Source organism: Pipistrellus hanaki, assembly GCF_964339955.1.
Source record: "Pipistrellus hanaki genome assembly, chromosome: 5".
Classification (NCBI taxonomy): Eukaryota; Metazoa; Chordata; class Mammalia; order Chiroptera; family Vespertilionidae; genus Pipistrellus; species Pipistrellus hanaki.
Window position 1 is genome coordinate 706,246 of NC_140507.1, and position 26,894 is coordinate 733,139.

General features: G+C 65.0%; 2 protein-coding genes across 4 annotated transcripts in view; one reads left to right on the forward strand and one right to left on the reverse strand.

Moving 5' to 3' along the window:
* NUDT1 (nudix hydrolase 1) overlaps positions 1 to 26,894 on the forward strand; it is a gene marked incomplete at its 3' end in the record, with an annotated part of 283,181 nt that overhangs the window by 196,267 nt on the left and 60,020 nt on the right. The gene's annotated exons all lie outside the window — the stretch shown is intronic.
* MAD1L1 (mitotic arrest deficient 1 like 1) overlaps positions 1 to 26,894 on the reverse strand; it is a 111,601-nt gene that overhangs the window by 35,407 nt on the left and 49,300 nt on the right. For all 3 annotated transcript variants that reach the window (XM_084886254.1, XM_084886253.1, XM_084886252.1), the window contains one exon: positions 9,081 to 9,225. In XM_084886254.1, coding sequence (XP_084742380.1) covers positions 9,081 to 9,225 — 145 coding nt within the window. The remainder of the gene's footprint in view (positions 1 to 9,080; positions 9,226 to 26,894) is intronic.

A 26,894-nucleotide genomic window follows, 5' to 3' on the forward strand; every position in this document is an offset into this window, starting at 1 on the left:
CAGCCGCAGGCCCTGGAGCCGCGCACACTGACCAGGCCCTGGCCAGACGGGCTCGGCCAGGAGACCGAGGCCCGGGCTGCGGATCCGGGAGGGAGCAGAGGAGAGGAGGGAGGGGCATGGGAAGGGGCGCCTGGGGCCTCTGAGTTGGCAGAGACGAGGGTGACCTGGGAGCCGAGGGTGGCAGGAAAGAACCCCCCCCCCCCCACGCTCCCGGCCGGAGGCCAGCCGTGAGCACTGGGAAGTCCTCCTCAGGCCGGGGGACGGGTCACAGGGTGATGGGGCCGCCCCACCCTCCACATCCCACACGCAGGGAGGCTGAGCGGCAGTTCCAGGCCAGGCGGAGGAATGCGGCAGCTAACGGTGACGAGGCCGCTCGGGAGATGGGAGTGACTCAGAAGCAATCCCATTACCTTCCGCCAGCAGCGCGAACACAGCGCCCCGAGTGCCGTTCCCGCTTGGCTTCCCCTCGGAGATAAGGCTGACACCACCTGCTTCCGCGGCACCATCAGAGCGGGGCCCGCGGTCCCCCACAGGCAGCCTCCCCTCGGAAAGCACAGGGACCTGGACCCGTGCCTGTCCTCCCAGAGCACACTGAGGACAGGCTTCTGTGGACTTTGGAGAGAGTGGGAGGGACGGAGGGCGAGTGGGAGGGAGACACAGCCTGGTTGCCTTCTGCATGCATCCTGGCCCAGGCCAAGGTCAAACTGCCAACCCAGGTACATGCCCTTGACCAGAAGTCGAACCCACAACCCTCCAGTGCACAGGCCGATGCTCTAACCACCCAGCAGCCAGCCAGAGAGAAGTGCTTAAGCTCTCCTAAGGAGCTGGTCCGTGGTAACAAGCACCATATAGGAGAGGAAAGTAGAGAGAGGAAGAGGAAGAGGAAGAGAGAGAGAGAGAGAGAGAGAGAGAGAGAGAGAGAGAGAGAGAAACGTTGATCGCTTGCTTCCCATACGCACCCCAACCAGGGACTGAATTTACAACCTAGCTATGTGCCCCGCCTGGGAACCGAACATTTGGTGTACGGGACGACTCCAAATGCCCAGCCACCGACCAGGAACAATGACAGAGTTTTCAACCAGCGACCGTCCAGGTGAGTAAGGAGGAAGGCCCGGCCCCAGGCCATGCCACACCCCAAGGGCTCTGCTCCAGCGGCTCTCCATGGCCACGCTGTGTCTGGTCCTCCGGCTGAGCCGCATCCTGCCTGTCCGCAAGACCACCTCGCCTGCTCTGCTGTATTTCCACTCCCGCATCCCGCCAGCCTCCTTAGAGACCTGTGGCCGGCCAGCCGTCTGCTGCTCGCTGAGCTCATTTCTGCTGAGCTCCCCGGCCCTGAGTAGCCCTGGAGGGCACAGGCCACAGACTGGCAGGGCCGGCATCCGGAGCTGGCGCTGTCCTCCCTGCAGCCCTGGCACCTGTCCTGCGCCCACGGGCGCCCGGTGCAGAGAGCAGGCTGGTCCCCGCGGCCCCACAGGCTCCGCCGTGAGTCACTGAGGCCCGGTGGCCTGACTTCCTGTGTCATCCCCCCGCCACCCACCCACGCGCAGCCGGAGGGCGGGACGGCTCTGTGCTTCTCCCCAGCAATCCGTGTTCTCACAACTCCACCTCCCGATAAAAAGCTCTCCGACACCTACTGTGGAGGAGTGGAATCAATTGAGATTTCCTGAAGCAATTTCCCTCTGCGTTCACACGGCTCCGTTACAGATCCGTCTCATTTATGAGGCTGTGTAATGCCTCCCCCAGCATCCACTCCCCACAGCAGGCCCCCCCCCGCCCGCCGGCAGCGTGGGTGCCCGGGGAGCGGCGTTCGGCCTGATGCTCCAGCAGGGAAGGGCAGGGCTGCCGCCGCCCCGGCCTCCCGGGCATCGTGGCCAGTCCCCACACCAACACTGTCCCACAGACAGGCGCTGCAGCCGAGGGAAGAGGAGGCTCCTGCCTGAGCGACCGCAGCCGCCGGCCTGATCTCCAGGAGGACGATCTCCATTCCTCCCGGCGAATTTACTGAAAAACCGCCGTGAGAGGATGCACTTCTACCCGTGGGGCTCGAGGGCCGCGGTCAATGACTAATCCTCTCGGCCTCAGCTGAGGCCCCAGGTGCTAAGGTCACCTGGCAGGACACTGCGGCTCACTGCCTACTCCCCATCCAGCCTTGGGGTCACTATGATTCTCACCTCCTTGGAGTGGCCTCCACTTACAAAAACAAAACACCCCTTACCGCAACTGCACCCCATCGGGTACCTCAGGGGCTTTCCCAGGCTGCAGGGCAGCCGGTCGGGGAGTGGACAGGAGCCTCAGCGGTGCCCCAGGGCGGGGCCTGCTGGGGGGAAGGGTCCCAGTACACTCTGCTCCGCACTCTGGCCATTACCACAGCTTCACACTCACTCGCGATTCTCTGCCTGCTCCGGCCGGGCCAGCTCCACGGGAGGTGAGATCCAGACCTTCGCCCTCTGCGCCTGTCTTGTCAGACACCCCGTACCTGGCAGGGGAAGGTGTTAAACATCTTTGCGGTCACAGCCCTGGGAGCCCGGGAGGAAGGCCCTGTGCCTCACCGTCAGGTCCCTCAGGGCGGAGGGCACCGGACAGGAGCAGACGGCTCCCTGTGTCCTCGCACCACAGGGCCTGGGCAGCAGCCCGAGGCACTGGGAGGCCTCAAGGCCTCTCCTGCATACTGGCCACTCCAGGCCCTTCCCAGCCTGCAGGTGGGGCAGGGGGATTGCAGTTGTGCCCCTTTGCCCACGGCCCTGACTGCTGAAGTAAGAGACTCCCGCCAGGGCCCTCAACCTGGCCCTCTGCTGCCAATCCAGCTGAGGGGGCGGGGCTAGAGCTGCCAAGGACACGCCCCTGCCTGCAGCACCCCTGCCTGCTCCGCACAGCAGCCTCCTCAGAGCTGACCAGGCCGCTCACTCAGTGTCCCCCCTTCAGGGCTCCCCGGCCTGTGGGAGCAGGACTGAGCTCAGTGCCTCCCTGAGGAGGAGAGGAGGGGGAGGAGGAAGCTGCTGGTAACTGGGAGGGCTCCGTGCAGGACACCTGCCACCAGGGGGCACAGGTGGGGCTCCGTGCAGGAGTACAAGGGCCAGTGCCCCAACAGCAGCTGGGCGGTGAGCTGCTCCCCCAAACCAAAAGCAAACAGCCACACGCTCCCTGGCCCCGCAGGGCGCCAGCCCCCTCACCTCCAAGTCTGAACATGATGGCAGCTCACCCCTGGGTCCCAGGCCCACTGTCTGCCAGGGCGGCCAGGGTCTGGGTGCTGAGCTCCCTGTCCTTGCCTCCCAGACACAGAAGTCTCGGCTGCTCTTCAAAATCGCCCTCAGATCCTTCAGCTACTGGCCTCATCGAGGTCCCAGGCACTGTGCCAGGTGCCACCCTAAGCACCTAAACTGGTGCCCAGCACAGCTCCTGGCTCAGGAGCGACACTGGATAGATGTGAGCGACAGCAGATGGGGACTGGCTGGAAGGCCTATGCGTGACGTCACTCAGCCCTCCTCCGCCCGAGGAAGGGTGCCTCCGCCAGGTTACAACGAGCCACCTCCACCACGGCGGCCCCAGGGGGCACGGGGCTGGAGGAGAAGCATGTGGTGCCCATTCTCCCTGCCCACCTGCCGCCAGCCCCACCCAGCAGAGGTCGGTGCCTGGAGGGGCCTGCATTCCTGAGGACACACACCTGACACCGATCCAAGGCCGGGCACTGCACCTGAAGCATGCCCCCCCCCCCCCGCCCCCATGCGTCCTTCCAGCAACCTGTCACACTGTGCCTGTGCCTGCAGACGCGGAGCCGAGGGCTGAGGAGCCGTCACCTTCATGAGGACAGGCTCGGGGACAGCTTGCCTAGCGAGTCTGCTCCCGGCTCTGCATCTCCTTGTTTACAAGATTGCTTATGCAGAGACACCGCCATGCATAATGCATCCAATTACGCGGCCAAGACGCAGCCTTCACAGAGAAGATTCAAGTCAGCCACACAGACAGCTCAGAGGGTGTTTTTTAAAAGCCCGAGCCCTGACTTGGAGAAGTGTCTGCCTCCGCCTCCGCTGTCCACGGAGGCAGTGTAAGCACATGGCCGGCCTCACCTCGCGTTTCCGCGTGGTGATCGCCTGGAGCTGACACCTTGCTCCCTCTCGGTGGCAGGCCAATTAGCATGTAAATAGCTGGCAGATAGGAGAAGTGAAAGCCAGGAAGCTCTTTAATTAACTTTAATCCTCTGAAGCCCACGCAGCAGTGGCTCTGACAGCTCTCCAGCCCTCCTTGGGGTCCCCCCACCCCCGGGGCCTGGGGATCCCTGAGGGGGGCTGGAGAGGGCCAGCGGCAAAGTGACATTTGGGTGTCCAACCCACCACGTGCTGTGTGACCGACACCTGGGACTGGGATGCTCTCGCAGCCAGGCCAGGCGGGCAGCGGGTTCCCACCTGCTGAGCACGTCCTGGTCGCAGGTCCTCACAGGCAGCCCTGCAGGCGGCGGGGCCCAGCCTGGCTCTTCCTGCTCGGCAGCATGGCAGCAGTCCATGGTGGCTGAGCCCAGAGCCACAAGGCCCAGGCCGGCCGCGCCGCCGCAGCACGCCCCGCTCGGCAGCAGCACAGGCTGCCGGCGGCGGCTGGGAGTGACACGGGACAGCCCGGCTTCCTGTATGCTGAGAGCAGCTGGCAGGGAGCCGCTGAGAGCCGTGGGGAGGCGGCTGTCCAGGCCAGCGGAGGGAAATGGCTGAAGCACACCTGCCGGCTGTTCTAAGGAGGCGCTCCTGTCGGCTCATGGGTGCTCACTCGGCCTGCCCCCCTTTCTCCGCAGAGCATCCCAGAGCTGACGCCGGGCGCTCAGAGTGCCATCCTCGCAGGCTCGAGGGGGACCGAGCTGCGCGCAGACACAGCACGAGAGGGACTGCGCCCAGCAATGTCCCCAAGCGGAGGCTGGTGAGACCACCGCCTGCTGGGACGGGGTCTGACTGAGTCCCGCAGAGGACGGGGCCATGTGTCACCTGACGCGCTCGCTCCTCAGCCAGGCCCCAGAGGCCAGCTCCAGGTGCTCGGGGAGCACAGGCGACACAACGAAAACTAAATGCAAACCTTCTCCCGGCCCCGGGGCCAGCGCACCCCAGAGTGCCATGCACCCTCACGACCACACTAGGCGCCGGCTCCTGCAGCACAGGGCGGAGCGGGCTGGCTGTCAGCAGGCAGCTCTGGGGGACAGCACCCCCCAGCGGGCAGCGCCCCCATCCGCCCTGGCTGTTTGCCAAGCCAAATCCCGGGCCCTGCCTACTATCTGTCTCTGAAAGCCCAGGCACTCGGACCTCCCACTGCCCGGACCCTCTAGCGCAGAGGCCCGCTGCTCACAAGCACCTCCTAGACTGGAAGTAAAGAACTCAAAGGGGCAACTTCAGGAACTGTCCAAATTCCCCCACCTTCTCTAGGGGATGGTGCCTGGGTGCCAGCTTGGGAACCCACAGTCCAGAGCCAAGGTCCCTGGTGGGGGACTGGCATAGCAGCGCCAGCACCACCCCGTGCCCAGGCCTCCCAGCAAACCCTGACTCCTAGAGAGCAGAGCCGCCTCCACCACACACAGGTCCCACGGCACAGAGGGCAGGGCAGCGGCCTCTGCCGGCCAAAGCCTGGTGGTCACGCCTGCGGCCTGAGACTCCCCCGCATGGACCCACTGGACAGACGGAGACAAGACTCCGTACTCAGCGAAGGAGGAGGCTGTCAGGGCGAGGGCCGATTCCACAGCGGACCCCAAGGGCACCTCCGAGCTCCCTTCACTGTCCCCACTGGCTGGGCCAACAGCCCCAGCCGACCTCTCCCTTCCCAAGCCCAGGAGCTGCAGCACGTTATTTCTACGCTCCCTCTCGAGACCCAGGGCAAGGCTGGCAATGACCTCCAGCAAGACAAGCGCTAGAATTCCGGAAAGGGGCCTGATGTTGCCCTTGCCCTGCCCTCAGCCCAGCGTCCAGAGCGGTGCTGCAGACCCCTGGGGACGAGGCCCCTGCACCCAGTCCCAAGGCCACACTGGGTGGCGGGTCTGGAGGACGTGCTCCTCCCCCGGGCCTTGGACGGGGCTGGTCTCCACAGGAAGCTGACCAACGAGAGCTGGCGGCACCGCGCTCCCTGCACTGCCGCCCATGGGATGATGGATGGTGTTTAATCCTCCCGCCGGGGACGCTGCGCCTGTAAATACGTTCCAGCTTCCTTGCTGGTTAATGACTATTTCAGTAACCCGGCCGGTCTTTGTCTACTGGGGGATTATGGGAAAAGCAGCTAACCTGCAAACAACCACCGGCTTTGAAAACACACTCACATGCACTCACACACACACACACACACACACACACACGTGTACTCACACACCCATACACTCATAAAGGTGTAGGCACGTGTGCATGTACAACCACTCTTACGTGTACACACCATCACATGCACTTGCCATCTCACATACACACCCACGTGTTCACTCACATGCATGCACTCTGACATCCACTCCAGGCCCGGGCGGTGGCAGACAGGCCAGTGCCCGTCCAGCCACAGCCGCCTCCTCCATAAAAGGGACATGGCAAATACTAACTAGAATTCTCAGAAGGACTTGTCAGAGGGATTATGAGAAAAGCATTAATGGAAATGCAGTGATCTGGTGAGCTGGTTAGCAGTCACCGCTACCCGCACGTGCTACTGCGAGGCCCAGACCGCAGCAGAGCCTTTCCGGGAAGAAGCCGTGTAAGGAGGCAGGCGCCGCCGCGCGGGAGCAGGCCCGGCAGAGCAGGCCTGGCGGCGGGCAGCCAGCGCGTGCCTCTCCCCCGTGAAAACCCAGTGCGTGTGGCACTGGATAAGCCCCGAGAGGCTGGCCAGGTGCCGAGCGAGGCAAGTCCCCCGGTTAGGAGGAACCACTGCCCAGGCGAGCCGGAAAACCACGCAGCCCGATGGGGATCTGCCAGCTCCTCGGGCCCAGCACTTGCACGGTGTGGCCTCACCCAAGGAGACCTGGTGGGGGCAGAGGTGAGGGGAGAGAGCTGCCCATGTACCAGAAATGCCGACCGGCCCTCTGCAGGCCGCCCAGGCCGTGCCCCCCCGGCCGGGGCCGCAGAGGAGCCCGACACCCTCAGCATCTGAGCCCGGCGCCGGGAGTGGCTGGAGGCGGCCCAGCAGCAGCGAGACGCAGCTATTTTTAGCTGCACACTTGAGAGGCAGCTGGCAGGGAGCCATGTCTTTGGCGTGACCATCAATTTTCACCTGCAGCCACTTCCTTTCCTCTCAGGATGAAGGTTATTCAAAGATTTGGATTTCTTCGAAATTGAGTTAAGAGAGAACAGGTCTCCACACGACAAGAGGGATTCTAATCGTCAGCAAGGACACGAGGCAGGCACAGCCATCCTCCCAGGCCTGCCGGACCCTCAGCCTCCGCAGGACACCGCGGGCGGGGAGGGGAGGGCCGAGCCAGGGCTGTGCCACCACGCCTGCTCCCCCTGTGCCTCAGTCTCCCCCAGTCAGTCAGGGCCCTGCCCCGGGACGGCAGCCGCGTCGTTAGGGCTTGGTGCCTCCGCCTCGGACACCCAGGATAGGGGCGAGGTCTGAGGGGTGAGCCCAGGCCGTGTGCACGGAGAGGAAGGCGGCCCTGACCCCGGGACCAGGTCACAGGCGAGCCGACAGCTCCCCAGTGAGGCAGCATTTCCGGGCAGCATGTTAGAGACGCAAACATGCTGGGGGGTGAAACAGCAGGTTACCCACACCCGTCCCCTTCCACCTCAGGCCGCGATGGTGCCCCCTCCGCATTTCGGGGGGCTGGGAACGGGGCGTAGAGCTTTGAGACGGAGTGAGCGGATGGCCGTCTGCAGAGACAGGGCAGGAGTGAGCGCTTAGGTGACCACAGCTTTGAGCGTTAAAAAGACAGGCGTTGTGAGAACCTTTTACTAGATTAGCGAGCTGGTCTGCTGGCTAGTGTGTGGTGTGCATGTGTGTGGTATGTGTGCACGGGTGTGTCTCTCCTGCCTGCCCACCCCCCGGAATGTGTTATAGTTGTACCAGGGCCCTGACACCCCGTCACGGCGCCTCCTGTCCAGCGGACGTGGCAGTGACAACAGAGATGGGGGTCAAGGGGGGCTGTGAGGCCCTCAGCGATGGCTCCTGTAACTAAGCCAGCTGACCAGGCCAGGGCCTTGCCCCTTCCACAGAGGAGGCAGCAGGAGGACATTTGAAGTGTCTGCCCTGGGGGGCCCACCACGCCCAGGCTTCTGAGGCAGCGCCTGGGCCTGTGAGGCGGGGAGGCCCTGGACAACCCCGTGGTGCCAATATCACACGACGGCTTCTCAGAGGATGGCGGGCCCGGCGATGGCTGGCAGAGACCCACGGCGCCGAGTGCTGGCACCGGCTGGCTCTGTAAGAGCTCCGTCGTCAGGAGGCCAGCGGCGAGGAGCGTATGCTCCATCAGGAACCACGAAGAGGGCCCGCCTGCCGGACCGCGCTCCTGGGGCCGCCGCCGCTCAGCCCGGCCCGGCCTGGAGGAGCACCTGGGGCAGATCCGGGTTTTTCCTTCCCGTCTCCTAAGATGTCAGCGTCCGGGGCGGCATCTTAATGAGCTCCACACAAACACTCAGCCTGCTCTCCAGGGACTCGCCTGTGGAGCAGAGCTCACAGCTCTTCAGGCAAAGAGCAGACAAGAGCGCATCTGCCCAGCACGTCTGGACATGGCGAATCCTCACTCCAAACACAGTGAGGAGGGAGGGGGAGAGAGGGCCGCCCCCAAAGGACCAGGACACACCGGGGCCCGCAGAGCTGTCCAACGGCCTCAGCCCACAGGGGCACCGGCTTGGAGAGCTCTTGACAGCACGCCGGAGCCCTCCTGCCAATCAGGCCACCACCACAGCCTGCCGCTTCCCCCACACCTCGCCCCCTGAGGCTCTGCCTGAGCTGTGGACGAGCAGGGCTGAGCCAAGTGTGAGGACGAGGCACGTGAGGCGTGTTCATTTAGCAGAGTGGAGATCCGGGCAGACGTGGGTGCCGGAGACAAAACACAAGTGGCGGAGGGGGCTGGGCTGGGCGCTGCTGACTGAGCGGCCCAGCCTGACCGGCGACCGCCACCTGCCCACCCGGCCCGGCCCCCGCAGCCGTACCTTGGTCAGCAGCAGCACCCGCTTCTGCAGCCTGCGGGCCAGCGCCTCGTGGGTCTCCCGCTTCTTCCTCTCCTCCAGCAGCTGAGCGCTGACCTGGCGGACCTCCTCCTGCAGCTGCTGCCTCACCTTGTCCAGCTCCCGGACGCTGCGGACAAGGCAAAGGGCAGAGGGTGAGGCTGGGCCCTGGCAGCACCCCCGTCACGGGCCCTCCAGGCCCAGCCATGTCACTTGGTCTCAGGACAGAGCCGAGCGTGCAGCCGCTGGCATTTCCCCGAACAGTCCTCGGAGCCTCAGAGCGTCTGCTCCCCGCAGACCCAGGTGACCCAGCAGCGGCCCCCACACACGACGGGGAACCGAGGCCTGAGGGGCTCCAGCGCCAGAGCACTCACGCCAGGTGAGCAGCTCCGTGCTGCAGGGAGTCGAGCCGCAGCCTGGCCTGGAGCAGCCGAACCCCAACCTCAGCTCTGACACCGACGCGGGGCCACACGTGCTCTCGGCCAGCTCCGGAGCCGCTCTGCCGGCCCGGCCCTGCCCTTCCTGTCACCTCTGCTCCTAGCATCCTGCCCTGTGCTCGCAGCGCCCGCCCTGGGTCCACGGCGGCCATCCCCTCAGACCCCAGACAAGGATGGACACTTGGCTTAGAGCCTCTCAGCTCCCAACATCCCACAGACGGCCTCCACCTCTCGCTAGGGGCGGGGAGGGGGTGAAGCGCCTTCGGTTTGGTTTCACACGCTTTCCCCAGACGGCCACTGTCCTTCCAGCCCCGCCCCGCCTCTGCCCCGGCCTGCCTCTGCGGGCTTCCGAGGGAGAGTCCGCGACCGGGGAGAGCAGTGCGGGGAGGGACGGTGATGGGGCTGCCGCTGGGAGAGCAGGGCGAGGCTCGGCACAGGCCGCACCGGGCAGGAGCCTCAGAGTGGCCTACAGAGGGCCGGGGCAGGCAGACGGAGAAGGCCACGTGGGAGGAAGGGTGCAGGAGACCACAAGAACCAAGATCAGGCGCAGGGCCCGCAGACGCTGCGGAGCGCGGGGACACAGAGCCGGCGGCCGGCCAGAGGGCTCGCTTTCGTATGTAAACTCCACGGGACAGAGGCCAGCGTGTGGCCACGGGGTGGCGGGTCCTGACCGCCTGCAGAGGAGGACGGGGCGTCACACGCAGGGGGGTCCCCCCAAGAGCAACGTCCCCGGATCCAGTGCCAAGTGCGTCAGGGCGCTTTCCAAACCACCTGCTGGAAGATGCCCCCCCACCCCGGCAGCCGGCAGGAGAGGGGCCTGGCCGCCCAAGCTGCCGCCCCGTGCTCGCTGCTGCCACTTCTGCTGGACGTGCTCTCCATCAGGCCCAGCCTTTGTTGTGAAGTAAAAGGAAATTCATAAAACATTAAGCCTCCTGCTGCCTCCGATGTGCCCTGAGGCAGCTGGCATTTCTGTGAATGCTGGGCGTTCAGAATGAAGTCCTCGGCTCCTGCGGAGTCGGCGCCTTTATCGGTCATTCGCCCGCTCGATGGCGTCTGAGGCGCGCAGTGCTGGCCCAGCGGCCGCTTTCATGTCGTCTTCCAGACAACGTCCGCCACGTGCCCGCTCCCAGGACGTGGAAGGACACGAATGTGCAGCGGCAGGAGGCATCCATGGCCTTCCTCCGACACCGCGGGCCGGGTCCTCCCTCCGCTCCCTCCTCCCAGCTCCCGCCCGCCCCCAGCCTCCTGCTGACCAGGTGGTGCGGACGGCCACAGGACTGCCGGGAGGACAGTGGTGCAGGACTGCCGGGCGGACAGTGCCCTCCAGGAGCCCCAGGGCAGCCACACCCCAAATCTCGCCCGTGGTCAACACAACACGGGCGCCAACATCCAACAGCCGTCGCCAGACCCCACATGCAGGGCCAGAGGGGCGACCCTGACAGGCCCTTCCCGCAGGCACGGCCCTCACATGGGCCGCTTCCCACAGCGCCCTCAGGACCGACCAGGGTACCGGCGGGCTGGCACCAGTATGCCTGCAGTCCACCCCAATTCTCAGTAATGGCACGCCCGCATGAGACTGAGGACCAGGACACCTTCCTCGCACGGACCCAAACCCCGAGCATCTTCCTCTGGGCTCTGAGGGCATAGCGCCCGCAGCCTCTCCCTCGGCCCCTCCAGCCACACCCTGAGCATGAGGCCGGGAGGGTCCGGCCGTGTCCCAGGAAAGCCCTGGGCAGCAAGGACGGGCCATCGCCGCGAGGTCTGGTCACGTTGTCAGGCGTGCTTCGCTGAGCGCCCCCGAGGGACTCGGGCGGACGGCAGAGGCAGGAGCCAAGGTCACGCTCGGGCAGCCGTCCGTCCGCACGGGACACAGCACAGGCGGGACGAGGAAGCGCCCTGTCCCCCCAGTCCCCACTCCCGACGAGGGAACAGACCTCTGAGGTCAGGCGGCTGGGACGGCAGCACAGGCTCCGATCAGACCAGAACCGGTCTACCTGAGGACCGCCCCTCCCCGGCCGCCTTGGCCAGCACGGCGGGACCGGCCGAGGGCACAGCTGGTGGTGGGACCTCGCTCCCTCGTCTTGCCGCAAGGCTGCTGGGGCACGTGTGGGAGGAGGGAGGGCGGGGCAGGCGGCGGGCGGGAGGCCTGTGCCCAGGCCTGCTCAGGCTGCCAGGAGAGGGAGCGGAGGCGGCTGGCCCACGCGGCCTGCAGTGTCTTTATTTATCCATTTGACCCCGATCCCAAATGCCTCAAGTGTCATTACACGTTCCTCTGAAAGAATCAACGTCTAAACATGGAAACAAAAGCGGAGAATCAGCAAAGCAGAGGCTGAAATAATCACCAATCAGAGGCAGGCCCGGAGCGAGGAGGCTGACAGGCTGGCCTCCCAGAGAGCCCCCTCACTCCTCCCACCCCTGCAGCGTGCGTCCCCAGAGCATCGAGGCCACGGGAAGCACTCCCGTCCGACCTTGAGACGTGAGAAGGAAAATCACCCTCTGCAGTTTCAATTCTATCCCCACCATAATGAATAATCCAACCCACTGATCAGTTACCAGCCTGTCGTCGCCAGCCAGAGGCCTCCACCTCACATCACGCGGGGAGCCCAGGCGAGGCTGGCTCTGGGTGCCAGGCACAGAGGCCCAGGCAGGAAGGACACGGCAGGGACCGGCGGGCAAGCCCAGTGGGAGCCGGTGGTCCGGGGACCAGGGCAGACAGAAGGCGCCCTTGCTCCGGTGGGGGCTCTGGCGGCCACCTTTCCAGGGACAGCAAAGTGGGAAGAGTAACCTCTGCCCTGAGGAGTTGGCAGCTAATGGAGGGACACAGGGCGGGCCCAGAGCGGAGAAACGTCGGACAGGAGAGGCGGGGTCTGGGAAAGGCCCAGGTGCTCGGGCAGGGGGAGGGTGCCCGCAGGCCCTGGTGCCGGCAGGAGCAGGGAGCAGCACAGGAAGGCGCTGCTGAGCAGAGCGGGCCTCGGGTGCAGGGAGCAAGCGCACAGGGAGCATGCTCCCATGTCCAAGAGCAAAGAGAAGCCAGCCGAACAGCAGCGGGGGCCGAGCACGGGAGACACCAGCCAGCACCGTGACCGTGGTCAGGACTAGAGAGGTGAACCCATCCTCACCCGCCCCAGTGGGCAGCCAGGCACTGATGCCAGGGCCGCCGGGCAGGGGCACATGGCCTGCTCCCGACGGCTCACACTCTCCTCCAGGCTGGGCCACCTCCCACACAGACCCCGCTGGGAAAGGCCGCTTCGGGGACGCTGACAGCCCGTGGCCACTCCGCTTCCGGGGTGCAGGGAGGGGCGGAGCCGGGGGGACAGTCCACAGCATTCGGAAGACCCAGCAGTCCAAGTCCGCGGGAAGTGTGCGTGTCTGGAAGAGAGGGCGGCGGGAGGCTGGGGCATTCTACACCCTGCACTTGGGAAGCTGCTGAAGGAGAGGAGCCCGGCCCGGGGAGACAGAGCCCCCTGCCGGGCACGTCACTGAGGAGCACGTGACCTCCAGGTCCTGACTCAGAGCACCGTATCTCCCTGGGGCACACGGCCCAGCCCGGTCACACCACAGCCGAGAAGAGGGCGCTCGGGCGCGGCTGCTGCACCGAGGCCGAGCCGGGCCATCTGCAGGGAGCAGATTAGAGACAGGAAATGCAGCTGGTGAGCAAGTGCGCCCGAGAACAGGCTTTCTGCACATTGTGCGGGAGTCACCGCCACGCAGGACAGTCACCGCCTGAGAGCCGCTCAGTTTTCCTGCGCGTCCGAGCAGCGGCGCCTCGGCTGCCCCGCCAGGCCCTGGTGACCCCAGGGCCGGAGCAGAAAGGATGGAGCGGAGCAGACCTGGGCCGGCGGAGCACAAGGGCCAAGGACAGGGCCGTGCACAGGACCTCAGGCACGGCCAGTTCCCGCTGCCAGGAGAGCCCGGCAGTGTCAGCACCCACTCAGCTCCCCCGCACACACTGCCATCGCCCGGTGACAAGGTGGCCTCCCAAACCCCAGGCCGTGGACATGGCCGCTCAGGATAGGAAGCAGCGAGGAGCAGAGCTCACGCTCTGGTCAGCCAGCCTCCAGTTAAGGCGGCAGCTCACATAGCCGGGAACTGACCAACCGCACCCGTCTGAGGGCACAGGGTGTGAGGGCGCAGGGGTGTGCGTCCCGGAACACGGTGGAGGGCGAGCCGCCAGGCCTCTCCTCATCATGCTCCCCCAATCTCCACTCCTGTGCCGCCTGCCTCAGGCAGCTGAGCCGGCCCCTCGGGAGGGGTGTGCCACCTGTGCCCAGCGCAATGCCACCTGGACAGGCTGGCCACGGGGCCGGAGCTGAGCGCCCGTTCAGGTGAGCGATCCGGTGTTCCTCGTGTGTCCCAGTGCTGCCCGAACATCAGCCACCCAGAAGGGAGCCGCACCAGGCGCAGCGCGCCCCTGCGGCCTGCCACCAGCAGCTCCGGGGTCCAGCACTCGCCTACTGTGGACTCTGGTTTCTTTTTAAAACATTTTTATTGATTTCAGAGAGGAAGAGAGAGAGAGAGAGAGAAACATCAATGATGAGAGAGAGACTGACCGGCTACCTTCTGCAGATACCGCTCCCTCCCAACTGGGGATTGAGCCCACATGCCAGGCACGTGCCCTGACTGGGAATTGAACCCATGACCTCCTAGTGCGTGAGTCAATGCTCAACCACTGAGCCACGCCAGCCGGGCTGGTTTCTTTTTTTGACTCCTTCGTTATGTGGGCGAAAAGGGGCCACCTGCTGAGCTAACAGGCTCAGGGAAGGCCTGTGTAAGCCTTAGACACTCAGAGATCTAAAGTAACCACAAAGGATGATCTGAGACTAAAACTGTTTAAATTAAAAAGCAGTTTAACCCTGGCTGGTTTGGCTCAGTGGATAGAGCATTAGCCTAGAGTCCCAGGTTCGATTCCAGTCAGGGCACATGCCCAGGGTTGAGGGCTCGATCCCCAGTGGGAGGCGTGCAGGAGACCACCGATCCACAATTCTCTCTCATCATTGATGTTTCTATCTCTCCCTTCCTCTCTGAAAAAAAAAAAAAAAAATTAAAAATATAAAAATAAAAAGAAGTTTATGGTGGACAGTCATGTCCTCGGCCCATCTTCCCTGACAAATTTCAACTTTGATCTCAACTTGTTCCTCCCCTTTCCGGACCCTTGGGGGCACAGCCAGTGCACCAGAACAGAGACCACAGACGGCCTGCCGCCCCCCACTGCTACTGTTAGCAAGTTCCTGGCTGCTAATCAACCTGCACCCACCTGTGTGAAGCAGCAGGTGTCTATCATTTCACTTCTCACCCAATCCCAGAGGTCTCCCCACTTGGCTTTCTCCGCCTCCTCATCCATCGCCGGTGGTTCCATGTGACCCGCCTGTGGGACGCCCCTCCGCGGAGGTCACGTATAAAACGGGAACGCAGCCGTTCTCCGGAGCGCTACCCGATCCGCTGAGGCTCTGCTTCCCGGCAACTGGCGACCGTCTGGCCCAAACAAACTCGCAGGTTTCAATGTTCTTCGCAGGTTTCAATGTTCTTACGTTAACAGTTATGAAGAACTATGTTGTTTAATTTCCACCTATCTGTGAATTTTCCAAGTTTCCTTCCACTATTGATTGCTTGCTCACGGGGTGAGGAGTCGGGTCTGGGGGACAGGTGGACGGGATTAGAGACCCCGTGACTCAGAGCTCCTAATGAGACGTGCTTGGGCCACGTGCTCAAGAAGGACGCCCCGAGGCCAGGAGACTGCCACTGCCTTCAGCTGCGGGCCTCCTGACTGAGCCCTCGCTGCGAATGGGATACACTCCGCCTCGTGAGCCTCTCGAACCCCCGACACTCCCTCCAGGGCCTCTGAACACACCCATGGGCGTGGGAGGGCTACACTTGGAGTCACCAGAAATGTCTCACACAGACAGGGGTCGACCTCAGGGGGCGGGGGGAGAAAGCCCCAGGGCACCAGATGGCCAGCTGGGCATGGCCGGGCACCTGTGCCCTGCACCCTCCCTCAGAGCTGCAGCCCTGGGGCGGGGGCCAGGCCACACAGGGCCAGCCGAGGTCAGGGCTCCCAGGCCTCCTCCCGGCCTGCAGAGTGTGTCATCGTGTCCCCCCCGCCCCCCCACAGGGCTCCGCCCGAGCGCTCCCCTCTCAGGAGGAGCCCGCTCAGCAGTCCCCAGGCGCGCAGCAATAGGAGCGGCGGGCTGGTGACAAAGGAAGTGCTTCTCTGCACACAAATCCCTCCGAGAAAGCGGATGTCGAAGTGGCCATCTGGCTGAGATTAGCATCCCAAAGCAACTCCCACGCAGGCACCACTTCCACGCAGCATTTACATGATAATAACGCGGAGTGCTGAGGAAGCGCTTTGCAGAAAGACTATCCCCACTGCATCTCAACTTCCGCTGGCTGGCCGTGCGGAGGGCTGGCCTGGCGGCTGGACCACCCTGCTCTCCGGGCAGCCTCCTCTGAGCAGGCCAGGCCAGGCCAGGCCGGGGAGCCAGGGACACAGCCCTGCCAGCACCCCTCCCGGCCTCCCCCGCCCCCACGTCTCTCCCACGCCTTTGGGTTTCCTTAGAGTCCTCCCCAGAATGACTGCCAGCTGCCCAGAGAAGTCAGCCCCCATCACAGCTGGCCGTGACATTCACTCCCTCTCCCCCTCAGAGGGTCCCAGAGAGCACCCCCCACTGCGAGGGGTCTTCAAACGTGTCTTCAGCAAACAAGCAACAAAACAGCCAGGCGGCCAGAGCCCAGGGCTGGGGCGCGTGGAGAGCTGGCGGCCAGCCATCCCTCGGCTCAGGCAGGGGAGGTGGGCCTCAGCCCAGACGGGGACAGAGGGACACACTCAGGACACACAGGGAGCAGGGCCACTGCAGGCCCCGGTCTCCAGGGGGGCCCAGGCCAGGCCCATGCTGAGGTGGCAGCACCCCGTCCGCAGGGGGCGCTCCTGGAGGACGGTCCACGCTGTGGCCGCGCATCAGGGACCGGCCCCTCTGCCCCTGGTGACATGGGCACCGGATCCTGGGAGGGAGCACTCAGAAAAGCCCCGAGGGCCAGACACCGAGCTCAGCCACGGCGCCCTGGGCGCGACCTCAGGGTGCAGCGGGAGCCCCCCAAGCAGGCCGGTGGCCAGGACTTGCAGGAGGGAGAGGAACGGAGGAAGTGGAGGTTCAGGAAAGGTGAGCAGCCAGGTGGGCTGAGGGAGTACGCAGACGGGGCGGCTGAGAGCCTGGGCGACGGGCGGAGGCCTGTGGGGGAGCCGGGCTCGCCCCTCAGGCACTAAGAGCCGTCACTCTTGCACCAAGGCTGCCGGGCCAGCCTGAGCCTCCACTGGCTACAAACTAAACTCCAGGCCAGCGGCCAGCGGCCAGCGGCGCTTCCCACCCAGACTGAGCGCCTGCCGCACTTCACTCCGCAGCCCGGCGAGCAGGAAGCTGCCGTCCCTCAGCTCCAGGCCGCGCCGAGGGCGGGTCCCCGCCGCCCGGGCTGCCTGCGCCTCATCTGTATTCCGAGGCACTTGGGCTGCTCTCGCCTTCTTTGTGCCGCGGAGATAAGTTCCTAATCTCTGCTATCTCCCAGCTGCAAACGCTCAGGCCTCTTTTCTTTTTATTTAAATATGAAATCTCATTTCAGATTCGCAGGGGACAGTGACCATCCTCACAGTGCTGACAGCCCCGCTCCGCCCCCAGCCGGGCCAGGCGGCGCTGCGGCTGGGAGCAGCACGTGGCTGGTGTCAGCCCTGGCACCTCAGCCAGAGGTCCTGCCTCCACCACCACGTCCCGTCACCTGGCAGTCAGGGCCCAGCCACGGGCTCTGAGGAGACAGCCTGCGGGCCCACGCCGGCCACGGGAGCCCCCAACAAGCCACCTGCTGACTGAGCAGTCCCCGTAGAGCCCAGGCTGCGGCCTCCGTCCCCGCCTTCCCCTCCCTGCCCCGAAAAGCCCAGCAGCTGGGGCCTGAGCGAGCGGCCATGCCCACCTGGCTGCAGCTGAGCTCCGACTCCTGAAGCCAGTGAGAGGGCGGTGGCTCTCGGAGCCCAGCTTCGGGGCGAGAACAAGAGGTTTAAGAGAATGTCACACAGGCGCTGTGCCCTGGAGGGCGTCATAAATGCCAGTGTCTGTGACCTGCCCGCTCGGCCCTCCCGCGGCGTGTGACAGGCTCTGGGCCACCCCCAGGATCCCACCCCGTCCTGGGCCCAGGCCCTGGCCGCCCAGCAGGGAGAGCCTCAGAATCAGCGGTCCTGACCAGCACCCGGGAAGCAGGAGGGAAACCGGGAAGCTGGGAGCCAAGCTGGTCTGCACCTAGCATCCTGGCTGCACGGCATACCCTCACCGTAGCAACGCTCCGTCTCAGCATCCTGAGTAACTCCCCTGGGCGAGGGGGCGGGGGAGGAGGGGAGGGGAGGGGATGTACAGGGTTGGGCCCAGCAGGGAATCCCGGCACCTCACCCTCAAGCTCACCTTCCTCCTCCCGACACGTCTGATGAGTTGACATTGGTGTTAAAATCTTATCATTTATGTAACAGCTCAGTTATTAACAGGGTCTCATTTGCACGTGTCAGCAGGGGAGAAAAATCACCTAATTAAGTACTTTCCCATCAGCGAGAGGAGGAGCTGTGCTGCCAGTCTGTTTTCAACTCCTCCTTCCAACTCTCCAACGTTTGCTCCTTCATTGGGAGAGATTTATAACCCTCGTCACAGGGATTGGAACCTCTACCGGTGTATCCACCAGCACCATCAACACTGTCATTATCACAACCATCATCATCACCATCACCAATATCACCACCACCACCATCACCACCGCCGCCGCCACCACCACCGCTGCCACCATCACCACCGCCGCCACCATCACCACTGCCGCCACCATTATCACCATCATCACATCACCACTATCGCAACCATCATCATCACCACCAAAGTCACCATCACCATCACCATGACAGATATCACTACAGACACCACTCCCAGGTCCAACCAACACGGCATTTTCCCTGCTCCTTCGGGAACGTAAGCCAGCATCCGGAACAGCCTCTGCAGAGGTGCCTCTGGTCCTCTCAGGACATCAGCCCACAACCTGAAGGACAGCCTTGCGCCTCCACACCCAATCGCATAGGCCTGCCCTTGCTCTGTCTGTGTACTCCCTCTGCCTGGAGACCCCACAAATGGGTAACCCCTCCTTGTGCTTCAGAGCCCCCCTCTTCCTCAGGGAGGCTGTCCCCAGACCCCCCAGCTAATAAGGGTGCCCCCCAGCTGTGCTGGCTCAGTAACACCCAGCGATGTGCTCCTGTGTGAAAGGGTAAACTGAGGCGGGAAGGAGAGGAAGGAAGGAAGAAGCCCAGCTATACCGAGACACTGCCTTGCCCGGGCCCAGGTCACCGAGGGGCTCTCACCGCCAGGCCATCCCCGACAACAGCAGAGGGAGGGGCACCGGGCAGAGCCATACACACCCTTGGCCTGCAAGGCCTGACTGAGCTCGGGGGCTCCAGTCCTCTCAGGAGCAGGAGCCACGCAGCAAAAACCTCAAACAGCAAGTTCCCAAGGAGGCTGTTGATGAGAAAGGGGTACAGAAGAGAGAGGGTAGAGGACGGGCTCACACCCACCCATGGGCCCTCAGCCTGGCTGGTCAGAGTGAACCCCTGACCCCAGAGGCCCTCGGTGTCCGCTGCAGACCGACAGTCACAGGTGGAGCCTGCCTCTGGGAACACGGTGTGGAGAGCACGGATGGGCCTCCATGCACTGGGTCCTGACCACAGCTGTCACCCAGACACGCAGCCAGCGCCTGCAAACCAGCCTGCTGCCAGGTGTGCCCGAGCCCCGCGGCGAGTGGCCCCCGCGGAGAGGGAGCGCTCTGCAGCCAAGCCGTGATAGGCACACGGGCCACGCGAGTCCTGTGCTGTTTCCAAACCGGTGGGAGCCAGGTGGCAGCGAGCTCTCCAGCACCGAGGTCTGGGCCTCGCCTGGCCCAGCAGGCCGGCCGGGCCCCTCCCGGCACCGCACTCTCTGGGGAGAGGGCAGGAGTCCGCACGTGGTTCTGAGGTCCCCCAGCAGGCTCCCCAGTTTAAACGCATTTGCTCTCCACACCCTGTCCCAGCACAGGGGGCCGGCGTGCACGGGCACACCCATCACCCAGCTCCCACGCTGGCTGCCCCTCCCCGCCCACACGGTGCACATGGCAAGTCCTGGGTGCCATGCAGACTCCAAACCACAGCATGGTCTCCGCCGGGGCAGGGACAGAGGCTCCCTCCCCCAGCACCGAGCCAGCGGGTCACACGCAGCCCGCCCGAGTGGAGCCAAACCCCTAACCAGAGCCCTGCCGGGTGCACACAGGAGGTGCACGGCGCACCCACCCTGGGCCCCGTTTCCCCACCAGGTGAGGACACGAACGCAGCTGCCAGGGGCCTGTCCGGGCTCGTGGCCCCACACGAGCACCCAGGTCGCCGGCCAGGAAAGGGGGTGAGCAGGACCGACCCTTGGCTGCGAGTCCTGGGGACGCGTCTGGGCGGGTCACCGGCAATGGCTGCCTCGGCCACGGCCACCGGGTGTGCCCTGCCAGCTTACCTGGCGCAGAGGGGCGAGCTGCCCCATCCAGATGCTCAGAAATACCTATTTTTAAAATGCTGACCAAAAACCCCCCAAAAGGATCGTTTTTAAATAAAAGCAAACGCTGGAGATGTTCGTCACGTAAACGCCACCTCCGTTTCGCGAGCGCTGGGCCGTGCAGCCAGTTCCGGCCGCGCACCGGCGGCATTGTCAGCGCGGTGCAATCAGGGAGCGCTCCTCGCTCCTCATCCGCGCCATTCATCCCAGAATGCGCGCAGATGTTCCTCGCGCAGAGAAGATGAGCCTTTCAAGCGGCACTTTTTCTGTTTAAAACTTTATTTAAAATGAAAAGTTATTTAAGTGAAGCTCACGCACTGTTTCCCCCGACTGGCGCTGGGCGTTGACTTCCCAGGCTGCTTCCGCCTAATCGGACTTTCCATTTTCAACGAACATCTGTGCCGGGCCCCGCTTTGTGCAGAGCCTCCCGCACAGGCTGGCCTCGGGGCCCGCCCTCCCGCCGGGGCCGGCAGCTGGGCGGGCCCGGCTCCCAGTGGAGAGAACAAGGGTGCACAACGGTGCGCGCCCGGGAGCCGCCGGCCCGGCCCTCCTCCTGGGCACACAGCGGGGCTCCGCCCAGGGGTAGGCTGCCCATCGAAGGCCACCCTCCTCGCCAGGCTGTGTGTGCCAGCTGCTGGGACACTCGGGACCACCAGGACACCAGGCAGGCACCACCAAGTGGGGGCTTCAGCCCAGCCACTGGAGGTCCCTGGACCCCTGCGCCCCACGGCTGCCCCCACACCTGCCCCTCGGCAGAGCCGCGACAGCTGGACCACGAGTCCCACGGAGGAGGGCCTAGCTCTGCTCCGCACCTCCCTGCCACTTTGAAAGTGTCTGCAAGCTCTGCCCCGGGCTGTGCAGGCCTGGGGGGTGAAGATGGGCAGTGTCCCCGTGCCTCGGTTTCCCTTTCTGTCCGTGTGGACAATGCCTCAGCTCAGTGCCCACCTGGTCCCTGGAGACACACCCAAAATTAGGTGCAGAAAAAAGGGTTTTATGAGCAAGCACCATGAATGAAACGTGAATTCTGTGGCCGTGGGTCCTGGGGGAAGGGGCCTAGGACAGCGACAGCCTCACTGTCCACTTCCTGTCCCTGCACGGGACACGCCCGCCTGCTCGTCCCCTCCGGAGGCGCGGGAGCGCAGACAGAGCGCTCGGCGGTGTGGGCCTGAGCACTAGGAGACACTTCTGTTCTTACAGCGCTATGTTTAGAAACCTCTAAATAAAGCCACGGAGGGTGTTGCAATAATATACGTTTTTAAACTCACTAATTGAATGTTGCCATTACAAGTGCTATTTTGGGCCATCTGCTAACCATGTAATTTAGGAACTAGATTCTCCTCTCACAGGACACACTGTTGCTGCTCTGTGGCCGCTCAATGGCTATTCATCACACACGTTCACACATATATATGCACACGCAAAAAGGTGTGCACACATGCGCACACACAGGCTGCAGTTGGCGACCACAGCTGCCTCCTATTGCGTGGCGCCAGTCGGGGTGAGGACAATAGCGAGAGGGTCACCGAGCCCAGGACTGAAGGACAGTACGGTCACGAGGCCACAGCATGCCGTCCCGGAGCTGTCCCCTCGGGCGGAAGCAGCAGGAATGCCTGACACGACACCACAGCCTTCCTTCCGAGGCGCCTTCACCAGCCGCACCGTCTCCAATGCCCGCCGCCAGAAACTGTGCCTCCAGCCTCAAACCTCACCATCCACCAGACTGCGAGTCGGGGACCGGCTGCACCCCAGCTCATGGCGGGCAGCTTGCGATGGACGCCTGAGACCCCCCCCCACACACACACACTCCATGGCGTGTCCTGAGGGTCTCGTCACGAGCCAGGCAGGCCTCAGGCTCTTGCGTCAGAGTCAGAGCCCGTGGCCTCTGCTCACGTGGGAGCCGACTCCTATCGGTGCTGCCCACGGGCCTGGCCCCCGCACTCGGCCAGCAGACGTGCCCTCTTCTCCACCCACAACCAGGTCCCGGGCTGCGTCTCAGAGGCTCCCGTCCGAGTGAGAGTCACCCGTGGAAGGTTCTGGTTCGGATGACACACGTGCTCCAGGGCGTCCAGGGTCTCGCTGACAGTGCACACAGCACTCACCGTTTCTGCACGTGAGTCCCTCCGGCGTGGGAGAGCCTGTCACACACACACCTGCAGAGCATGCCCGCTTCACCCACACGGCCGCCCAGGCCTGAGCCCCCCCTCCCAAAGGCCAGGAAGGCTGCAGGACACGGGAGCGTGCAAAGGGAAAAAGCAGGTGCATCTCAGTACGAAGCACACAGGGCGTGGAGGCCCAGATGTCAGAGGAAAAAGTAAAAGCAAGAGGAACAGAGGAGAAACACACAAGGGGAGGGACCTCCCCCCGTGTCCACCACACACACCTCCCCCCGTGTCCACCACACACACCTCCCCCCCGTGTCCACCACACACACCTCCCCCCCGTGTCCACCACACACACCTCCCCCCCCGTGTCCACACCTCCCCCCGTGTCCACCACACACACCTCCCCCCCGTGTCCACCACACACACCTCCCCCCCGTGTCCACCACACACACCTCCCCCCGTGTCCACCACACACACCCCCCCCGTGTCCACCACACACACCTCCCCCCCCGTGTCCACCACACACACCTCCCCCCCGTGTCCACCACACACACCTCCCCCCCGTGTCCACCACACACACTTCCCCCCCCGTGTCCACCACACACACCTCCCCCCCGTGTCCACCACACACACCTCCCCCCCCCGTGTCCACCACACACACCTCCCCCCGTGTCCACCACACACACCTCCCCCCCCCGTGTCCACCACACACACCTCCCCCCGTGTCCACCACACACACCTCCCCCCCCCGTGTCCACCACACACACCTCCCCCCCCCGTGTCCACCACACACACCTCCCCCCCGTGTCCACCACACACACCTCCCCCCGTGTCCACCACACACACCTCCCCCCGTGTCCACCACACACACCTCCCCCCGTGTCCACCACACACACCTCCCCCCCCCGTGTCCACCACACACACCTCCCCCCCGTGTCCACCACACACACCTCCCCCCGTGTCCACCACACACACCTCCCCCCGTGTCCACCACACACACCTCCCCCCCCGTGTCCACCACACACACCTCCCCCCCGTGTCCACCACACACACCTCCCCCCCGTGTCCACCACACACACCTCCCCCCCCGTGTCCACACCTCCCCCCGTGTCCACCACACACACCTCCCCCCGTGTCCACACCTCCCCCCGTGTCCACCACACACACCTCCCCCCCGTGTCCACCACACACACCTCCCCCCCGTGTCCACACCTCCCCCCGTGTCCACCACACACACCTCCCCCCCCCGTGTCCACCACACACACCTCCCCCCGTGTCCACACCTCCCCCCCGTGTCCACACCTCCCCCCGTGTCCACCACACACACCCCCCCCGTGTCCACCACACACACCTCCCCCCGTGTCCACCACACACACCTCCCCCCGTGTCCACCACACACACTTCCCCCCCCGTGTCCACCACACACACCTCCCCCCGTGTCCACCACACACACCTCCCCCCCCCGTGTCCACCACACACACCTCCCCCCGTGTCCACCACACACACCTCCCCCCCGTGTCCACCACACACACCTCCCCCCGTGTCCACCACACACACACCCCCCGTGTCCACCACACACACCTCCCCCCCGTGTCCACCACACACACCTCCCCCCCCCGTGTCCACCACACACACCTCCCCCCGTGTCCACCACACACACCTCCCCCCCGTGTCCACCACACACACCTCCCCCCCGTGTCCACCACACACACCTCCCCCCCCCGTGTCCACCACACACACCTCCCCCCCCCGTGTCCACCACACACACCTCCCCCCCGTGTCCACCACACACACCTCCCCCCGTGTCCACCACACACACCTCCCCCCGTGTCCACCACACACACCTCCCCCCCCGTGTCCACCACACACACCTCCCCCCCGTGTCCACCACACACACCTCCCCCCGTGTCCACACCTCCCCCCCCGTGTCCACCACACACACCTCCCCCCCCAGTGTCCACCACACACACCTCCCCCCGTGTCCACCACATACACCTCCCCCCCCCGTGTCCACCACACACACCTCCCCCCGTGTCCACCACACACACCTCCCCCCGTGTCCACCACACACACCTCCCCCCGTGTCCACCACACACACCTCCCCCCGTGTCCACCACACACACCTCCCCCCGTGTCCACCACACACACCCCCCCCCGTGTCCACCACACACACCTCCCCCCCCCGTGTCCACCACACACACCTCCCCCCGTGTCCACCACACACACCTCCCCCCCGTGTCCACCACACACACCTCCCCCCCCGTGTCCACACCTCCACCCCGTGTCCACACCTCCCCCCGTGTCCACCACACACACCCCCCCCGTGTCCACCACACACACCTCCCCCCGTGTCCACCACACACACCTCCCCCCCGTGTCCACCACACACACCTCCCCCCCGTGTCCACCACACACACCTCCCCCCCCCGTGTCCACCACACACACCTCCCCCCCGTGTCCACCACACACACCCCCCCGTGTCCACCACACACACCTCCCCCCGTGTCCACCACACACACCTCCCCCCCGTGTCCACCACACACACCTCCCCCCCGTGTCCACCACACACACCTCCCCCCCCCGTGTCCACCACACACACCTCCCCCCCGTGTCCACCACACACACCTCCCCCCGTGTCCACACCTCCCCCCCGTGTCCACCACACACACCCCCCCCCGTGTCCACCACACACACCTCCCCCCCCGTGTCCACCACACACACCTCCCCCCCGTGTCCACCACACACACCTCCCCCCCCCGTGTCCACCACACACACCTCCCCCCGTGTCCACCACACACACCTCCCCCCCGTGTCCACCACACACACCTCCCCCCCGTGTCCACCACACACACCTCCCCCCCCCGTGTCCACCACACACACCTCCCCCCCGTGTCCACCACACACCCCCCCCCCCGTGTCCACCACACACACCTCCCCCCCGTGTCCACCACACACACCTCCCCCCGTGTCCACACCTCCCCCCCGTGTCCACCACACACACCTCCCCCCCGTGTCCACACCTCCCCCCGTGTCCACCACACACACCTCCCCCCGTGTCCACCACACACACCTCCCCCCCGTGTCCACCACACACACCTCCCCCCCCCGTGTCCACCACACACACCTCCCCCCCGTGTCCACACCTCCCCCCGTGTCCACCACACACACCCCCCCCGTGTCCACCACACACACCTCCCCCCGTGTCCACCACACACACCTCCCCCCCGTGTCCACCACACACCTCCCCCCGTGTCCACCACACACACCTCCCCCCGTGTCCACCACACACACCTCCCCCCCGTGTCCACCACACACACCTCCCCCCCCGTGTCCACCACACACACCTCCCCCCGTGTCCACCACACACACCTCCCCCCCGTGTCCACCACACACACCTCCCCCCCGTGTCCACCACACACACCTCCCCCCCATGTCCACCACACACACCTCCCCCCCCGTGTCCACCACACACACCTCCCCCCGTGTCCACACCTCCCCCCCGTGTCCACCACACACACCTCCCCCCCGTGTCCACACCTCCCCCCCGTGTCCACCACATACACCTCCCCCCCGTGTCCACCACACACACCTCCCCCCCGTGTCCACACCTCCCCCCCGTGTCCACCACACACACCTCCCCCCCGTGTCCACACCTCCCCCCCGTGTCCACCACATACACCTCCCCCCCCGTGTCCACCACACACACCTCCCCCCGTGTCCACACCCCCCCCCGTGTCCACCACACACACCCCCCCCCCCGTGTCCACCACACACACCTCCCCCCCCCGTGTCCACCACACACACCTCCCCCCGTGTCCACACCTCCCCCCCGTGTCCACCACACACACCTCCCCCCCGTGTCCACACCTCCCCCCCGTGTCCACCACATACACCTCCCCCCCGTGTCCACCACGCACCTCATTCCCCCCTCCCCCCCGTGTCCACCACGCACTTCCCCCCTCGTGTCCACTACGAGAGGCACGCCCCAGGGCATGGAGGTGTGCGCAGCGACCCGCAGGCCAGGCACAGCACCCAGGGCAGGGGGCTGGGGCAGCAGGTGCCGCAGTCAGGGAGATGGGGAAAAGCAGGACAGACCAGCGAGCGCGGAGGAAGCGCTCAGTGTGTGTCAGGGGCCTGGAGCGGAGGCGGGTGCCCCCCTCGGTGCTCAGTGCCGGGCCCGAGTCTCTCAGAAGCCGCCTCCGTGTGGAGCGGCGTCTCCCGGAGCTGTTTCCCCAACAACACAAGCCGGTTTTTATAAAACAAAACATGATAATGATCTTGGCTGCACACTCCAGGAAAGATGTGCCAACAGGGACACGTCTGGGAGCAGGGACGGAGGTGGGACACACGGCGCCGAGCGGCCTCACACGCCTCCTGGAAGTGCTGGCAGGACAGAGGCAGCAGAGCGGGGACAAGGACCAGGTGTGTGGAGGTCCCCCTGCTCACCGGCACCGGCAGGGCTGCTCAGGGGCCGGCACGGGGAGACCAGGAGGTGCCGCGCCACCGGACGAGCTGGCAGCCACACAGACAGGCGTGCACGGAGGGGACGAGCAGGGCCATAGGCCTGAGGGCAGGGACCACAGCGCATCCGCAGCACCAGACAACAGCGTGGCGCTGGGGGTCCTGCCAGTTGTCAGGTTTCCTGCAACTTTGTCCCATGAACCAATGAGCAGGCTGCTTTCA